A 16,865-nucleotide genomic window follows, 5' to 3' on the forward strand; every position below is an offset into this window, starting at 1 on the left:
TGGTCTGTGTGAGAGTGGGGGTGTGAAGTGGGTCAACCAAGACACCCACAAGGCTCATTGGCATTGCCCACTACGAAGAGGCTTCAGTCCCACCAGTTAAAGTATCTGGTAGTGGGAGTGCGAACTGCAAGAGCACTTCCTGAATGGTCTGAAAGGGAAGTTTCCCTAATGCAGAAAAGGTGAGAAAACACTGAAATTCTTAAGATACTAGCCCACCTGTGCTCTTTCAAAAGTATTTCAGTCATAGCCACATTTGATAGCTCTTATATGAATCTAAATTCACAAGTGTGTATTTGGAAGAGACCAGAGGAAAATCTGAGTGGCTCAAGACAACAAGGTGGGAAAGCAGCAGAGGAAAAGGGTGAGCTCTGCATGGGTGGGACAGTTAGCTCACCTCCTCCTCCCAGCCCTGCCCCGGCTCTTTGAGCTCTCACACTTGGCTGCATAGCAATTATTCATTTGAGAAGTCAGCAGCAGGTGAGCACTGTAACAGGTGTGGCCGAACACATGGGACCTTCATAAGCCCCAAAATGTTGCCAGGAATGTGTAATGCACCAGATGCAAGATTTTGGAGCCGAAATTACCATTGACCTGCCTGGGAGAGGGCCCCAGGGGTCTGAAACTGATAAAGAGCAGCAAGGTGTGTGTCCTGTAGCACACTCTCCAGCCTTGGATTTAAAGCTGTTGACAAAACGCTGGATCTCTCTCTCTCACCCTCTCCCTCACCCTTAAATTCTTCTCTTTGAAATGTATTTTAAGCCTGATGGAAAAAAAATTCAAACTATTGAAGATTCAAAACCTTGCCAAGTGTCTCATTCTATCTGGATATTCCAAAGCTGCCAAGTGCCTTATCCTGTCTGTTTGTTCTAAAGTCTGCAAGTAAAAGTTCTTTATACCAAAAACATGGAGAACTTAGTTTTTTCTCCCTCACACATCTACATTATATCCAACTAACCTTCTCCTAAATCCTCTGAACAAGACCAGATATTTCCCTTACTAGAAATCTTCTTCGAGGGAATTTCAGCGAGATTAAAATCTTGTCAAAATTAAGTCAGGATTTAAATGATAAAAACAATTAAAGATGACCTTGAACTCTTTTTTTACCTATGTGTCTGCCTCCTAAAGTTCCATGGGGCAGGGTTTCTCCCAGACCACAGCTGCCACAACCAAGAACTCAGGCTGCCCTTGGAGTGCCAAATGCCTCCTCCAAACTGACATCAACACACTGGGGGGATGAGTTTTGTTTGACAGGGAAAAGGGCCAAGCTTTGTTTGACAGGGAAAAGGGCCGGCCTTCGTTTCCAGGGGCATGTAGCCCCAAGTGGGCTGCCACCTCCTAAAATTGCAAATGGTGCAGGATTTCTCCCAGACCAAACCTGCCACCACATACAACTCGGGCTGCCCTTGGAGTGCCAAACACCTCCTGCAAACTGACATCAGGATGAGTTTTGCCTAAGGTGATGAGTTTTGTTTCCCATGGAGAAGGGCCAGCATTCGTGCCCAGGAGGCTGTGACCCTGCCTGGGGGCCTCTGGCCCCAAGTGGCCCTTGTGCCTCATAAAATTCTGAACAGCACAAGATTTCTCTCAGACCAGAGCTGCTGCCACCAAGAATACAGGCTGTGCTTGGAGTGCCAAAGGCCTCCTCCAAAATGACATCAAAACACTGGGGGAGGGAGATTTGTTTGACAGGGAAAAGGGCCGGTGTTCATGTCCAGGAGCATGTGGTCCTGAGTGGGCTGTCACCTCCTGAAATTTCCAACAGTGCAGGATTTTTCCCAGACCGAACCTGCTGCCATGTACAACTCAGGCAGCCCGGGGAGTGCCAAATGCCTCCTGCAAATTGTCATCAAGAAACTGGGGGGTGAGTCTTGTTTCCCATGGAAAAGGGCCAGTGTTCATGTCCAGGGACTTGTGCCCCACCCAGAGGCCTGTGACCCTCAGTGGCCTTCTGCCTCCTCTGAATGGTGCAGGATGTCTCCCAGACCAAAGCAGCCACAACCAAGAACTCAGGCTGTCCTTAGAGTCCCAAACACCTCCTCTGAACTGACATCAACTCACTGGGGGGGTGAGATTGGTTTGAAAAGGAAAAGGGCCAGAGTTTGTGTCCAGGGAAGCCTTACATGTCTGTAGCCTTACATGGGCTGCCACCTCCTAAAATTCCGAATGGCACAGGATGCATTCCAGACCCAACCTGCCACCACGTACAACTCAGGCAGCCCTGGGAGTGCCAAACACCTCCTGCAAACTTACATCAGGACATCAGACTTCACTGAGCGAGAGCTCCATGGAAAGTTTGGACTGTGTGGAACAAAAAGGATATGAGTGTACCTAAAGCTGAGAAAAAACTGTGCAGAGCACACAGTGGTTGTGAGTAGTATACATGCTGAGAAGCAGCAAAGCTGAATGCCTTTGCCATGCCTCAGTTCTGTCCAGATCACATAAGGCAAAGAACGAAGTGGCAGAAAACCTGGATTGTTTGAGCAGTGTACCGAATTGCAAAATTCTAGCCACAGCTCATCCACATTTGGAGCCAGCTGAGAATGCTCTTGATGCTCCAAAAAGTAACACACAGTTGTTGAAATGTGGGGATAAGCTTCTTCTTCCACCCTCAGTGTTACTGAGTTCTACAGAACAGAAAGCATTCCTAAAGTAGGCGTTCTTCAAAGAGCAATGAAACAGCACCCTGTCTCTCTGTACCTTCTTCCTCAGAGGAGTTCCATCTTCATTTTCCACTTAGCTCAGTTGCAGCACCTGCTTTCAGCATCTGCTTTCCTATCAAAAGGCTCTTGAAGTAAAAACCAATGCAGGGCATCATTTTCGGCTTTTTCCATGTAAGTCAATCAAACTCACCCCAGCACTGTGTCCTCCCCTTCTCCTCTGCATCTACAATTGTGTTTGTTGCATGTCAGAGCCTAAAGGCAAGTGCAATTACTTCCAGAGAGGGCAGGAAGAGGAATAGGGAACAGCAGCACGAGTAGCTCGTCCTTACCACTTGCCACAGTGCATTTGGCCGGAAGGGCAGAGGCAGCCAGGCTTTCTCACAGCCACTGCATTGCACACAGTAGCCTGCTGCTATGCAGAGCCGTTCATCACACTTTGTATCCTCTGTGCTTTCATTCTCCTGGAGGCCAATCATCATCTGCTTCTCGCACAGGGCACTGTGCAGGCAGCCAAGTGCCCCTACATTTTCCTTTGGCAAAAACACGTCTAAGTATATACACTAAAACCATTTTCAATGTATCTATGTATAAATGTATGTATTTTAAATGTATGTATGTATATATATAGAAATTAAAATATATTTCAACTGCACACCTGGGCAGACCAAAGCTGCCACCACCACCAACTGGGGCTGCTTTGAAAGTGCCAAGGGCCTCCTGCAATGGTGACAACGGGAAACTGGCATGGTGAGTTTAGTTTGACAGGGAAATGGGCCAGCGTTCGTGTTCAGGGGCCTGTGGCCCGGAGTGGCCAGATAGATGATGAGGTTCTGCATGGTGCAGGATGTAGGAAGAAATTGTGTAGTAAAAGCTCAGAGGAAGACAAAGGTGGCCAGAAATGCAGGGCACGATAAAAAGAGAGGTTTTAAATACATGAATGGAGAAAAACCCCATTGCAGAAATGACATTGAAATAATCTTGTTCCCTTCTGGCGTGTGGATGGTCACCTCCCAAACAAGGACAGAGACACAGCAAAGGTGTTGATGGTGCATTAGTTGCCTCTGTCTTCGACACTCATCCTTCCCTTCCCAGTGGAAACCATTGCACTGGTGTACCAAGGGACACTGCAAAGTCCTTGAAGAGGGCAAGCCTTGCTCAGCGGAAACCAAAGCACCCTTGTTTGGGGCACAGCATTCCCATCCAAACGCAACACATGCCAGCTACTGGGAAGAAAGAAAGTGAATCCCAGTCCAAGCTAGAGCAGTGGGAGCACAAGGAGCGCTCCTTGGCAAAGCCCGATTTATTTAGAGCAGAGGCACAGCAGAAGTCAGTCAGCTGCTAACAAGAAACTCTTCCTGCCCTCGACAGGCAGTTCAGGAGAGCTCCCCAGAGACAGAGGAGCTTCAACTCCCTTTGTCTCTGGAGGATCTATCTTCTCAGGCACACACTAGTGGGTGTTTCCAGCTGGGAACAAGCGTCCCGGGAGCCGTCAGCTTGACGCTGCTGGCACCAGCGCTCTTCCAGGCGCGGCCCTCGCTCCAGGGAAGGATGCCTTGCAGCAGGCTGAGCTCCCGTTCTCCCTGCCAGCCGCTTTCTCTGGCCATGCCCATCTTCAGCCACGAGCCGCTTCTGCTGCTCCCGGAGGCGGGCTGGCCTATGAGGACACAGAGGGGCTGAGCGGAGGCGTGATGCAGGGCTGTGATGTCCCAGGGCTGTGCCGGCCGCAGCACTGTGACATCACCGCGCTGGCGCTGGATAAGCCGGGCCAACGCCCGCGGCCTCCAGTGCAGTTGCGATGGGACGTGCCGGAGCCATGAGTGACGGCGGCGTCCTGGGGATTGTGCTTGTCCTGCTGCTGGCCGCTGGGGCTGTCTGGTGGGCCCTTGGCCACCGGCAACCACCCAGCCGGCGGGCACGGACAGCGCAGAGGAGCGAGCGCCCCGGCGTCCGGCCCGGAGGCTCACGCAGGAAGCGAGGAGCCCCTGCGGCTCCCAGGCCCTGCAGGCCTCGGGCCACTCGGCGCAAGCGGCCGCGTGCTCCCGCCAGCCCCCTGGGCAGGCCCTGCAGCTGCGGCCCCTGCGTGGCTCTGGCCCAGGAGCTGCAGGAGCTGATGCGGCTGCTCTGGGATCCCAAGGGGACACGGGCGCCGCTCTACTCGGGGATGTGGCAGGCGCTGTGGAAACAACTGCAGCAGCTGGTGAAGCGAGGCCACCTGCCCTGCTGTGGCCTGACCAGCTCCTCCCGAAGCCTCCATCCCTTCAAGAGGCTGCTCCCAGCAAGATTCTCCGTCCCTGGGAGAGCCTCAAGGCCTGCAAGGATGGCACAGCAGGGGAGAGCCGCCATCCCTGCAGGAACCTCAGGCTGTCAGAGACCCTGCATCCTGCCAGGAGCCTCTGCTATCTCTGACAGCCTCCATCCCTCGCAGAGGCTCAGGGAGACCTGTCAGCCTGCAGAAGGTGCAGAGCCCGTGGACAGGTCTCCCAGCTCCCTTGGACTCACGGGCTTCAACAAGGCGGGCGCAACTCTGACCCCTGACGTGGCCAGGGAAAGCCCAGCAGTCCAAATGGGAGCCCAGCCCGATCCAGGGGAGCCTTCTCGGGAGAAGCTGGCCGAGCAGCAAGCCTCCTGGAGCCAGCAGTGCTCATCCCACAGCTGCCAGGACGCTGTGCCGCTTGTGCCAGCCGGCGACAGCCCGAGCCTGCTGCTGGAGACGAGCCTGGAGACACCAAGGAGGTTCCTCCATCTCCAGGAAGCTGTTCCAAGAGAGCCCTGGACTGCCAGCAAGGGCTCTCCAATAGCAGGTGAGATCTCCCGAGGCGCTGTCTGAGGCTCCCCCGGGGCCTTTGAGGGGCGCGGCCAGGCCAGGCCAGGGCCCCTGGGAGCAGCCTGGTGGCTGGCTCTTTCCAGTGCCTCTGATGGCATGGCTTCAGAAAGCCCTGCTTGCTTTGCAGCTGCTCCCGGCACCCCCCTGGGCGAGGAAGCCTCGGGCTGCAGCCCCGGCCGTGGTCAAGAGCAGAGTCCAGCCCACGAGGCCGGGGACGGCGACGGTGCCGCCGTGCCCCGCTGCAGCGGGGCTCCTGCAGCCGCCTGTGCGCGCTGCCCGGGCCCGGCTCTGCCGCTGGCCAGCCCGTCGGCTGCGGGGCGGTGGCCGCTGCCCGGCGCGCAGCAGGGAGCAGGTGAGAGCGGCGCGGCCCGCGGGGGGCCCGGCCCGCTGCACTGGCGGGCACTGGGGGGTTCCTGGGCGCGGGGCTGATGGCTCGCTCTCGGCCTTTGGCAGGGCAAAAGAAGGAGCTGCAGGAGCTGTACCAGCTGGGCCCGCAGCTGGGCAGCGGTGGCTGCGGCACCGTTTTCTCGGGCATCCGCCTCTCCGACGGGAGCCCGGTGAGTGGCCGCGGCGGCCGGCCGTGGGACGAGGGGCAGCGCTGGGGAGGGGCAGGGCTGGAGCTCAGCCCTCCTCTCTGCGTGGCTTGCAGGTGGCCATCAAACGTGTGGCCCGGGAGAGCGTCCTGCAGTGGGACCAGCTGGTGAGGGAGCGGGGCCGGCGGGACAGCGCGGGCCGGGGCGGGCAGGGAGAATCCCGGGGCGCCGACTGGCAGCGGGAGGCGGGGCACGGCGGGGACAGCGGGTGGGGGCTCAGCGTGCCAGCCGCAGCGTGGCGGGCCCGGCCGGGCCAAACAGCGGCGGCGGGGCCGGGCAGGGGCACCCCCCAAGCATCCCCTGGGCGGGAGGAAGCCCCAGCACCAGGGAGGCTGCGCAAGGGGGCACGGGGCCATCCCAGGCAGGGCGCAGCGCAGCAGCCCCAGGGCAGCATCAGGCCTGCCGCAGGCCCTGATTTTCTCCTCCTGGCAGCCCGACGGCACCCGCGTGCCCATGGAGATCGTGCTGATGGAGAAGGTGGGCTCTGGCTGCTCCAACATCATCCAGCTCCTCGACTGGTTCGAGCTGCCTGACAGCTTCGTGCTGGTGCTGGAGCGTCCGGAGGCATGGCAGGATCTCCTGCAGTTCCTGCTGGAGCAGGAGTTCCTGTGCGAGGAGATGGCGCGCTGGCTTTTCGTCCAGGTGCTGGAGGCCGTGCGGCACTGCACCGCCTGCGGCGTCCTGCACCGGGACATCAAGCCGGAGAACCTCCTCGTGGACCCGGAGAGCGGCGACCTGAAGCTCATCGACTTCGGCTGCGGCACCTTCCTCCAGGAGCGGGCCTACACGCGCTTTGCCGGTGAGCCCAGGGCCCGGGCCCTGCTCCCCGTGCCAGGCACTGCAGGGCCCCACTCCCTGCTGGGCTGCGGGCTGCGGCCTTCAGCCGGCTGCCCTTTGGCCCGGGGCAGACGCCGTGCCCCGGGAGCCGGCCGGCTGCCGGCCCTGCCCACAGAGGGGGGGGGCGGCAAAAGCCGGCTCGGCAGGCCAGCAAGGGCCCGGGCCGCTCCGCTGGCCTTCTTTGCCTGGCAGAATGCTTCCTTGGCTTTGGCCAGCTGGCTGGGGGACGCGGGGTGGCCTCGGGGGGGAAAGCTGTGGCCGCGGGTGCAGCCCCTGCCTCAGCCAGGAGCCTGGCGCTGGGCTCTGGAAGGCAGCAGCCCGCGCCTGGACAGCGCCGCCCGTCTCCCCTAGGAACGCACGCCTACAGCCCGCCCGAGTGGATCTCCCTGGGCTGCTACCACGGCCATGCGGCCACCGTCTGGTCCCTGGGCGTGCTGCTGTACGTCATGGTCTGTGGGAGCCTCCCCTTCGAGGACGACCATGCCATCGTGCTGGGGCAGCTCTTCTTCTGGCAGCAGGTCTCTCCAGGTTGGTCTCCGGCCCCAAGAAGGCGGCTTTGGCAGCGGGCGGCGCGCGGCCCGGCGCGGCCCTCACGCAGCTCCGCGCACCGTCCAGCTGCCCCCAGGGCCGGCCAAGGGAGGTGGCCCGTGCCCACGGGGTCAGCGTGGCCCCCGCGGCCCAAGGAGGCGGCCGTGTCCCGCCGTGCCGCTCTCTTCCCGCGGGGCAGAGCGGCTCAGGAGGCCGCCGCAGCCCCGAGCACACGCAGCGCGGCCCGGGCCCCGCGGGCGCCGGGGACAGCTGGCCGGGAGCCTTCTGCCAGTGACCGGCGCTGTCTGCCTTCTCTCCCCAGAGTGCCAGCACCTGATCCGCTGCTGTTTGGCCAAGAACCCCGCGCACAGGCCGCAGCTGGAGGAGATCTTGCGCCACCCCTGGGTGCAGGGCAGGCGTTTTTGACGCCTTGCCGCAGCCTCTGCAGCACCCACTCACAGAATCCCACGCAGGACCGAGGACCCGGGAAATAAAACAACAACAAACCCATTGCGGCCTCTCAAGTCTGCTCCCTGTCAGCAACTTCAGCTACAGAAACCTCTTGGGAAAAGGGCAAATCACAGGGCTCCCTTCAGCCTTTGGCAAGCTTTCCATGCCTTCCCTCCAGGCTGCTACTTTTGTGTCTCCAAGCACAAGCTGTAGTGCCGGTAGGAGGGGTTTGACCGAGCCAAGAAATGCAACAGTGAAACAACAGCTGCCCTTTGAAAGTGACAAGGGCTTCTTGGTATGTCTCCTGAAGTGACGCAAGGCTCCCTGTGTGCATTGCAAGGATCAGCGTCTATCAGGGACAGAGATGCCTCCTCTGCAAAGCTCTGAGAAGAACCCGTAGCAGCAGAACCTCATTTCACGTTGAGCCCCGATCAACTCTTCCTCTTTCTTTCCCTCCCATCGGCAGCAGGCAAATGCTCAGCAGGCCTGGTGGCTCATGCCAGAGCCTTCTTCCTCCCCAGGAAAACTCCTCCCAGTAAGGGAGGAGCCCCCCACAGCCCAGGACCATCCAGCTCAGCCCCCCTAGAGCCAGGCCGCCCTCTGAGCCCCACGTGCCCTGGGCCAAGCGGGGACTGGGGACTCTCTTGGCCACAGCCACCACAAAGAAATTGGACGCTCAAACCTCTGACAAGAGGAAAAGGGCCAGCAAAGCCTCAGCCTGGAGCATGAAGGGAGCACACTCCAGGCTGCTCAGGGAACTGCTAAGCAAGCTCCCAGGGGAAATGCTTTGCAAGGTACTGCGGTCCATCGCTGCTGCTCGCTTCGGAAACATCTCCTAAGGCACAGGAGCAGGCGATGCCCAAATGTCGGAAGCCAAGCAGGCAAGGCACGAGGCTGGCTTACCTTGACAGGCATCTTCTCTGGGAAAGAGGATGGAAAAGGAAGCTGTGTGCCCTGTGGAATGCAGGTCAGGGCAAGAATACACAGATGCTTCTAGCCACTGCAGGGAGAAATTGGATGTGCTGCAAGTTCAGCGGGAGACGAAGGTGGCCAGAAATGCAGGGCACGATAAAAAGAGAGGTTTTAAATACATGAATGGAGAAAAACCCCATTGCAGAAATGACATTGAAATAATCTTGTTCCCTTCTGGCGTGTGGATGGTCACCTCCCAAACAAGGACAGAGACACAGCAAAGGTGTTGATGGTGCATTAGTTGCCTCTGTCTTCGACACTCATCCTTCCCTTCCCAGTGGAAACCATTGCACTGGTGTACCAAGGGACACTGCAAAGTCCTTGAAGAGGGCAAGCCTTGCTCAGCGGAAACCAAAGCACCCTTGTTTGGGGCACAGCATTCCCATCCAAACGCAACACATGCCAGCTACTGGGAAGAAAGAAAGTGAATCCCAGTCCAAGCTAGAGCAGTGGGAGCACAAGGAGCGCTCCTTGGCAAAGCCCGATTTATTTAGAGCAGAGGCACAGCAGAAGTCAGTCAGCTGCTAACAAGAAACTCTTCCTGCCCTCGACAGGCAGTTCAGGAGAGCTCCCCAGAGACAGAGGAGCTTCAACTCCCTTTGTCTCTGGAGGATCTATCTTCTCAGGCACACACTAGTGGGTGTTTCCAGCTGGGAACAAGCGTCCCGGGAGCCGTCAGCTTGACGCTGCTGGCACCAGCGCTCTTCCAGGCGCGGCCCTCGCTCCAGGGAAGGATGCCTTGCAGCAGGCTGAGCTCCCGTTCTCCCTGCCAGCCGCTTTCTCTGGCCATGCCCATCTTCAGCCACGAGCCGCTTCTGCTGCTCCCGGAGGCGGGCTGGCCTATGAGGACACAGAGGGGCTGAGCGGAGGCGTGATGCAGGGCTGTGATGTCCCAGGGCTGTGCCGGCCGCAGCACTGTGACATCACCGCGCTGGCGCTGGATAAGCCGGGCCAACGCCCGCGGCCTCCAGTGCAGTTGCGATGGGACGTGCCGGAGCCATGAGTGACGGCGGCGTCCTGGGGATTGTGCTTGTCCTGCTGCTGGCCGCTGGGGCTGTCTGGTGGGCCCTTGGCCACCGGCAACCACCCAGCCGGCGGGCACGGACAGCGCAGAGGAGCGAGCGCCCCGGCGTCCGGCCCGGAGGCTCACGCAGGAAGCGAGGAGCCCCTGCGGCTCCCAGGCCCTGCAGGCCTCGGGCCACTCGGCGCAAGCGGCCGCGTGCTCCCGCCAGCCCCCTGGGCAGGCCCTGCAGCTGCGGCCCCTGCGTGGCTCTGGCCCAGGAGCTGCAGGAGCTGATGCGGCTGCTCTGGGATCCCAAGGGGACACGGGCGCCGCTCTACTCGGGGATGTGGCAGGCGCTGTGGAAACAACTGCAGCAGCTGGTGAAGCGAGGCCACCTGCCCTGCTGTGGCCTGACCAGCTCCTCCCGAAGCCTCCATCCCTTCAAGAGGCTGCTCCCAGCAAGATTCTCCGTCCCTGGGAGAGCCTCAAGGCCTGCAAGGATGGCACAGCAGGGGAGAGCCGCCATCCCTGCAGGAACCTCAGGCTGTCAGAGACCCTGCATCCTGCCAGGAGCCTCTGCTATCTCTGACAGCCTCCATCCCTCGCAGAGGCTCAGGGAGACCTGTCAGCCTGCAGAAGGTGCAGAGCCCGTGGACAGGTCTCCCAGCTCCCTTGGACTCACGGGCTTCAACAAGGCGGGCGCAACTCTGACCCCTGACGTGGCCAGGGAAAGCCCAGCAGTCCAAATGGGAGCCCAGCCCGATCCAGGGGAGCCTTCTCGGGAGAAGCTGGCCGAGCAGCAAGCCTCCTGGAGCCAGCAGTGCTCATCCCACAGCTGCCAGGACGCTGTGCCGCTTGTGCCAGCCGGCGACAGCCCGAGCCTGCTGCTGGAGACGAGCCTGGAGACACCAAGGAGGTTCCTCCATCTCCAGGAAGCTGTTCCAAGAGAGCCCTGGACTGCCAGCAAGGGCTCTCCAATAGCAGGTGAGATCTCCCGAGGCGCTGTCTGAGGCTCCCCCGGGGCCTTTGAGGGGCGCGGCCAGGCCAGGCCAGGGCCCCTGGGAGCAGCCTGGTGGCTGGCTCTTTCCAGTGCCTCTGATGGCATGGCTTCAGAAAGCCCTGCTTGCTTTGCAGCTGCTCCCGGCACCCCCCTGGGCGAGGAAGCCTCGGGCTGCAGCCCCGGCCGTGGTCAAGAGCAGAGTCCAGCCCACGAGGCCGGGGACGGCGACGGTGCCGCCGTGCCCCGCTGCAGCGGGGCTCCTGCAGCCGCCTGTGCGCGCTGCCCGGGCCCGGCTCTGCCGCTGGCCAGCCCGTCGGCTGCGGGGCGGTGGCCGCTGCCCGGCGCGCAGCAGGGAGCAGGTGAGAGCGGCGCGGCCCGCGGGGGCCCGGCCCGCTGCACTGGCGGGCACTGGGGGGTTCCTGGGCGCGGGGCTGATGGCTCGCTCTCGGCCTTTGGCAGGGCAAAAGAAGGAGCTGCAGGAGCTGTACCAGCTGGGCCCGCAGCTGGGCAGCGGTGGCTGCGGCACCGTTTTCTCGGGCATCCGCCTCTCCGACGGGAGCCCGGTGAGTGGCCGCGGCGGCCGGCCGTGGGACGAGGGGCAGCGCTGGGGAGGGGCAGGGCTGGAGCTCAGCCCTCCTCTCTGCGTGGCTTGCAGGTGGCCATCAAACGTGTGGCCCGGGAGAGCGTCCTGCAGTGGGACCAGCTGGTGAGGGAGCGGGGCCGGCGGGACAGCGCGGGCCGGGGCGGGCAGGGAGAATCCCGGGGCGCCGACTGGCAGCGGGAGGCGGGGCACGGCGGGGACAGCGGGCGGGGGCTCAGCGTGCCAGCCGCAGCGTGGCGGGCCCGGCCGGGCCAAACAGCGGCGGCGGGGCCGGGCAGGGGCACCCCCCAAGCATCCCCTGGGCGGGAGGAAGCCCCAGCACCAGGGAGGCTGCGCAAGGGGGCACGGGGCCATCCCAGGCAGGGCGCAGCGCAGCAGCCCCAGGGCAGCATCAGGCCTGCCGCAGGCCCTGATTTTCTCCTCCTGGCAGCCCGACGGCACCCGCGTGCCCATGGAGATCGTGCTGATGGAGAAGGTGGGCTCTGGCTGCTCCAACATCATCCAGCTCCTCGACTGGTTCGAGCTGCCTGACAGCTTCGTGCTGGTGCTGGAGCGTCCGGAGGCATGGCAGGATCTCCTGCAGTTCCTGCTGGAGCAGGAGTTCCTGTGCGAGGAGATGGCGCGCTGGCTTTTCGTCCAGGTGCTGGAGGCCGTGCGGCACTGCACCGCCTGCGGCGTCCTGCACCGGGACATCAAGCCGGAGAACCTCCTCGTGGACCCGGAGAGCGGCGACCTGAAGCTCATCGACTTCGGCTGCGGCACCTTCCTCCAGGAGCGGGCCTACACGCGCTTTGCCGGTGAGCCCAGGGCCCGGGCCCTGCTCCCCGTGCCAGGCACTGCAGGGCCCCACTCCCTGCTGGGCTGCGGGCTGCGGCCTTCAGCCGGCTGCCCTTTGGCCCGGGGCAGACGCCGTGCCCCGGGAGCCGGCCGGCTGCCGGCCCTGCCCACAGAGGAGGGGGGCGGCAAAAGCCGGCTCGGCAGGCCAGCAAGGGCCCGGGCCGCTCCGCTGGCCTTCTTTGCCTGGCAGAATGCTTCCTTGGCTTTGGCCAGCTGGCTGGGGGACGCGGGGTGGCCTCGGGGGGGAAAGCTGTGGCCGCGGGTGCAGCCCCTGCCTCAGCCAGGAGCCTGGCGCTGGGCTCTGGAAGGCAGCAGCCCGCGCCTGGACAGCGCCGCCCGTCTCCCCTAGGAACGCACGCCTACAGCCCGCCCGAGTGGATCTCCCTGGGCTGCTACCACGGCCATGCGGCCACCGTCTGGTCCCTGGGCGTGCTGCTGTACGTCATGGTCTGTGGGAGCCTCCCCTTCGAGGACGACCATGCCATCGTGCTGGGGCAGCTCTTCTTCTGGCAGCAGGTCTCTCCAGGTTGGTCTCCGGCCCCAAGAAGGCGGCTTTGGCAGCGGGCGGCGCGCGGCCCGGCGCGGCCCTCACGCAGCTCCGCGCACCGTCCAGCTGCCCCCAGGGCCGGCCGCGGGAGGTGGCCCGTGCCCACGGGGTCAGCGTGGCCCCCGCGGCCCAAGGAGGCGGCCGTGTCCCGCCGTGCCGCTCTCTTCCCGCGGGGCAGAGCGGCTCGGGAGGCCGCCGCAGCCCCGAGCACACGCAGCGCGGCCCGGGCCCCGCGGGCGCCGGGGGCAGCTGGCCGGGAGCCTTCTGCCAGTGACCGGCGCTGTCTGCCTTCTCTCCCCAGAGTGCCAGCACCTGATCCGCTGCTGTTTGGCCAAGAACCCCGCGCACAGGCCGCAGCTGGAGGAGATCTTGCGCCACCCCTGGGTGCAGGGCAGGCGTTTTTGACGCCTTGCCGCAGCCTCTGCAGCACCCACTCACAGAATCCCACGCAGGACCGAGGACCCGGGAAATAAAACAACAACAAACCCATTGCGGCCTCTCAAGTCTGCTCCCTGTCAGCAACTTCAGCTACAGAAACCTCTTGGGAAAAGGGCAAATCACAGGGCTCCCTTCAGCCTTTGGCAAGCTTTCCATGCCTTCCCTCCAGGCTGCTACTTTTGTGTCTCCAAGCACAAGCTGTAGTGCCGGTAGGAGGGGTTTGACCGAGCCAAGAAATGCAACAGTGAAACAACAGCTGCCCTTTGAAAGTGACAAGGGCTTCTTGGTATGTCTCCTGAAGTGACGCAAGGCTCCCTGTGTGCATTGCAAGGATCAGCGTCTATCAGGGACAGAGATGCCTCCTCTGCAAAGCTCTGAGAAGAACCCGTAGCAGCAGAACCTCGTTTCACGTTGAGCCCCGATCAACTCTTCCTCTTTCTTTCCCTCCCATCGGCAGCAGGCAAATGCTCAGCAGGCCTGGTGGCTCATGCCAGAGCCTTCTTCCTCCCCAGGAAAACTCCTCCCAGTAAGGGAGGAGCCCCCCACAGCCCAGGACCATCCAGCTCAGCCCCCCTAGAGCCAGGCCGCCCTCTGAGCCCCACGTGCCCTGGGCCAAGCGGGGACTGGGGACTCTCTTGGCCACAGCCACCACAAAGAAATTGGACGCTCAAACCTCTGACAAGAGGAAAAGGGCCAGCAAAGCCTCAGCCTGGAGCATGAAGGGAGCACACTCCAGGCTGCTCAGGGAACTGCTAAGCAAGCTCCCAGGGGAAATGCTTTGCAAGGTACTGCGGTCCATCGCTGCTGCTCGCTTCGGAAACATCTCCTAAGGCACAGGAGCAGGCGATGCCCAAATGTCGGAAGCCAAGCAGGCAAGGCACGAGGCTGGCTTACCTTGACAGGCATCTTCTCTGGGAAAGAGGATGGAAAAGGAAGCTGTGTGCCCTGTGGAATGCAGGTCAGGGCAAGAATACACAGATGCTTCTAGCCACTGCAGGGAGAAATTGGATGTGCTGCAAGTTCAGCGGGAGACGAAGGTGGCCAGAAATGCAGGGCACGATAAAAAGAGAGGTTTTAAATACATGAATGGAGAAAAACCCCCTTGCAGAAATGACATTGAAATAATCTTGTTCCCTTCTGGCGTGTGGATGGTCACCTCCCAAACAAGGACAGAGACACAGCAAAGGTGTTGATGGTGCATTAGTTGCCTCTGTCTTCGACACTCATCCTTCCCTTCCCAGTGGAAACCATTGCACTGGTGTACCAAGGGACACTGCAAAGTCCTTGAAGAGGGCAAGCCTTGCTCAGCGGAAACCAAAGCACCCTTGTTTGGGGCACAGCATTCCCATCCAAACGCAACACATGCCAGCTACTGGGAAGAAAGAAAGTGAATCCCAGTCCAAGCTAGAGCAGTGGGAGCACAAGGAGCGCTCCTTGGCAAAGCCCGATTTATTTAGAGCAGAGGCACAGCAGAAGTCAGTCAGCTGCTAACAAGAAACTCTTCCTGCCCTCGACAGGCAGTTCAGGAGAGCTCCCCAGAGACAGAGGAGCTTCAACTCCCTTTGTCTCTGGAGGATCTATCTTCTCAGGCACACACTAGTGGGTGTTTCCAGCTGGGAACAAGCGTCCCGGGAGCCGTCAGCTTGACGCTGCTGGCACCAGCGCTCTTCCAGGCGCGGCCCTCGCTCCAGGGAAGGATGCCTTGCAGCAGGCTGAGCTCCCGTTCTCCCTGCCAGCCGCTTTCTCTGGCCATGCCCATCTTCAGCCACGAGCCGCTTCTGCTGCTCCCGGAGGCGGGCTGGCCTATGAGGACACAGAGGGGCTGAGCGGAGGCGTGATGCAGGGCTGTGATGTCCCAGGGCTGTGCCGGCCGCAGCACTGTGACATCACCGCGCTGGCGCTGGATAAGCCGGGCCAACGCCCGCGGCCTCCAGTGCAGTTGCGATGGGACGTGCCGGAGCCATGAGTGACGGCGGCGTCCTGGGGATTGTGCTTGTCCTGCTGCTGGCCGCTGGGGCTGTCTGGTGGGCCCTTGGCCACCGGCAACCACCCAGCCGGCGGGCACGGACAGCGCAGAGGAGCGAGCGCCCCGGCGTCCGGCCCGGAGGCTCACGCAGGAAGCGAGGAGCCCCTGCGGCTCCCAGGCCCTGCAGGCCTCGGGCCACTCGGCGCAAGCGGCCGCGTGCTCCCGCCAGCCCCCTGGGCAGGCCCTGCAGCTGCGGCCCCTGCGTGGCTCTGGCCCAGGAGCTGCAGGAGCTGATGCGGCTGCTCTGGGATCCCAAGGGGACACGGGCGCCCCTCTACTCGGGGATGTGGCAGGCGCTGTGGAAACAACTGCAGCAGCTGGGGAAGCGAGGCCACCTGCCCTGCTGTGGCCTGACCAGCTCCTCCCGAAGCCTCCATCCCTTCAAGAGGCTGCTCCCAGCAAGATTCTCCGTCCCTGGGAGAGCCTCAAGGCCTGCAAGGATGGCACAGCAGGGGAGAGCCGCCATCCCTGCAGGAACCTCAGGCTGTCAGAGACCCTGCATCCTGCCAGGAGCCTCTGCTATCTCTGACAGCCTCCATCCCTCGCAGAGGCTCAGGGAGACCTGTCAGCCTGCAGAAGGTGCAGAGCCCGTGGACAGGTCTCCCAGCTCCCTTGGACTCACGGGCTTCAACAAGGCGGGCGCAACTCTGACCCCTGACGTGGCCAGGGAAAGCCCAGCAGTCCAAATGGGAGCCCAGCCCGATCCAGGGGAGCCTTCTCGGGAGAAGCTGGCCGAGCAGCAAGCCTCCTGGAGCCAGCAGTGCTCATCCCACAGCTGCCAGGACGCTGTGCCGCTTGTGCCAGCCGGCGACAGCCCGAGCCTGCTGCTGGAGACGAGCCTGGAGACACCAAGGAGGTTCCTCCATCTCCAGGAAGCTGTTCCAAGAGAGCCCTGGACTGCCAGCAAGGGCTCTCCAATAGCAGGTGAGATCTCCCGAGGCGCTGTCTGAGGCTCCCCCGGGGCCTTTGAGGGGCGCGGCCAGGCCAGGCCAGGGCCCCTGGGAGCAGCCTGGTGGCTGGCTCTTTCCAGTGCCTCTGATGGCATGGCTTCAGAAAGCCCTGCTTGCTTTGCAGCTGCTCCCGGCACCCCCCTGGGCGAGGAAGCCTCGGGCTGCAGCCCCGGCCGTGGTCAAGAGCAGAGTCCAGCCCACGAGGCCGGGGACGGCGACGGTGCCGCCGTGCCCCGCTGCAGCGGGGCTCCTGCAGCCGCCTGTGCGCGCTGCCCGGGCCCGGCTCTGCCGCTGGCCAGCCCGTCGGCTGCGGGGCGGTGGCCGCTGCCCGGCGCGCAGCAGGGAGCAGGTGAGAGCGGCGCGGCCCGCGGGGGCCCGGCCCGCTGCACTGGCGGGCACTGGGGGGTTCCTGGGCGCGGGGCTGATGGCTCGCTCTCGGCCTTTGGCAGGGCAAAAGAAGGAGCTGCAGGAGCTGTACCAGCTGGGCCCGCAGCTGGGCAGCGGTGGCTGCGGCACCGTTTTCTCGGGCATCCGCCTCTCCGACGGGAGCCCGGTGAGTGGCCGCGGCGGCCGGCCGTGGGACGAGGGGCAGCGCTGGG

The 16,865-nt window shown here is 62.2% G+C and overlaps 1 protein-coding gene across 1 annotated transcript; it reads left to right on the plus strand.

The window, feature by feature from the left end:
• The first annotated feature begins 1,794 nt into the window (after window positions 1–1,794).
• Window positions 1,795–9,867, plus strand: LOC139586216 (serine/threonine-protein kinase pim-1-like). The gene is made up of 8 exons (XM_071419450.1): window positions 1,795–1,861; window positions 4,125–4,210; window positions 5,946–6,041; window positions 6,134–6,184; window positions 6,510–6,876; window positions 7,266–7,442; window positions 7,765–7,847; window positions 9,667–9,867. The coding sequence occupies exons 1-8, from the start codon at window positions 1,795–1,797 to the stop codon at window positions 9,865–9,867; spliced, it is 1,128 nt and encodes a 375-aa protein (XP_071275551.1).
• The last annotated feature ends 6,998 nt before the right edge of the window (window positions 9,868–16,865 follow it).

The sequence above is a fragment of the Agelaius tricolor genome, unplaced genomic scaffold (genome assembly GCF_023055355.1).
Source record: "Agelaius tricolor isolate 1412-34295 unplaced genomic scaffold, bAgeTri1.0.p SCAF_108, whole genome shotgun sequence".
NCBI lineage: Eukaryota > Metazoa > Chordata > Aves > Passeriformes > Icteridae > Agelaius > Agelaius tricolor.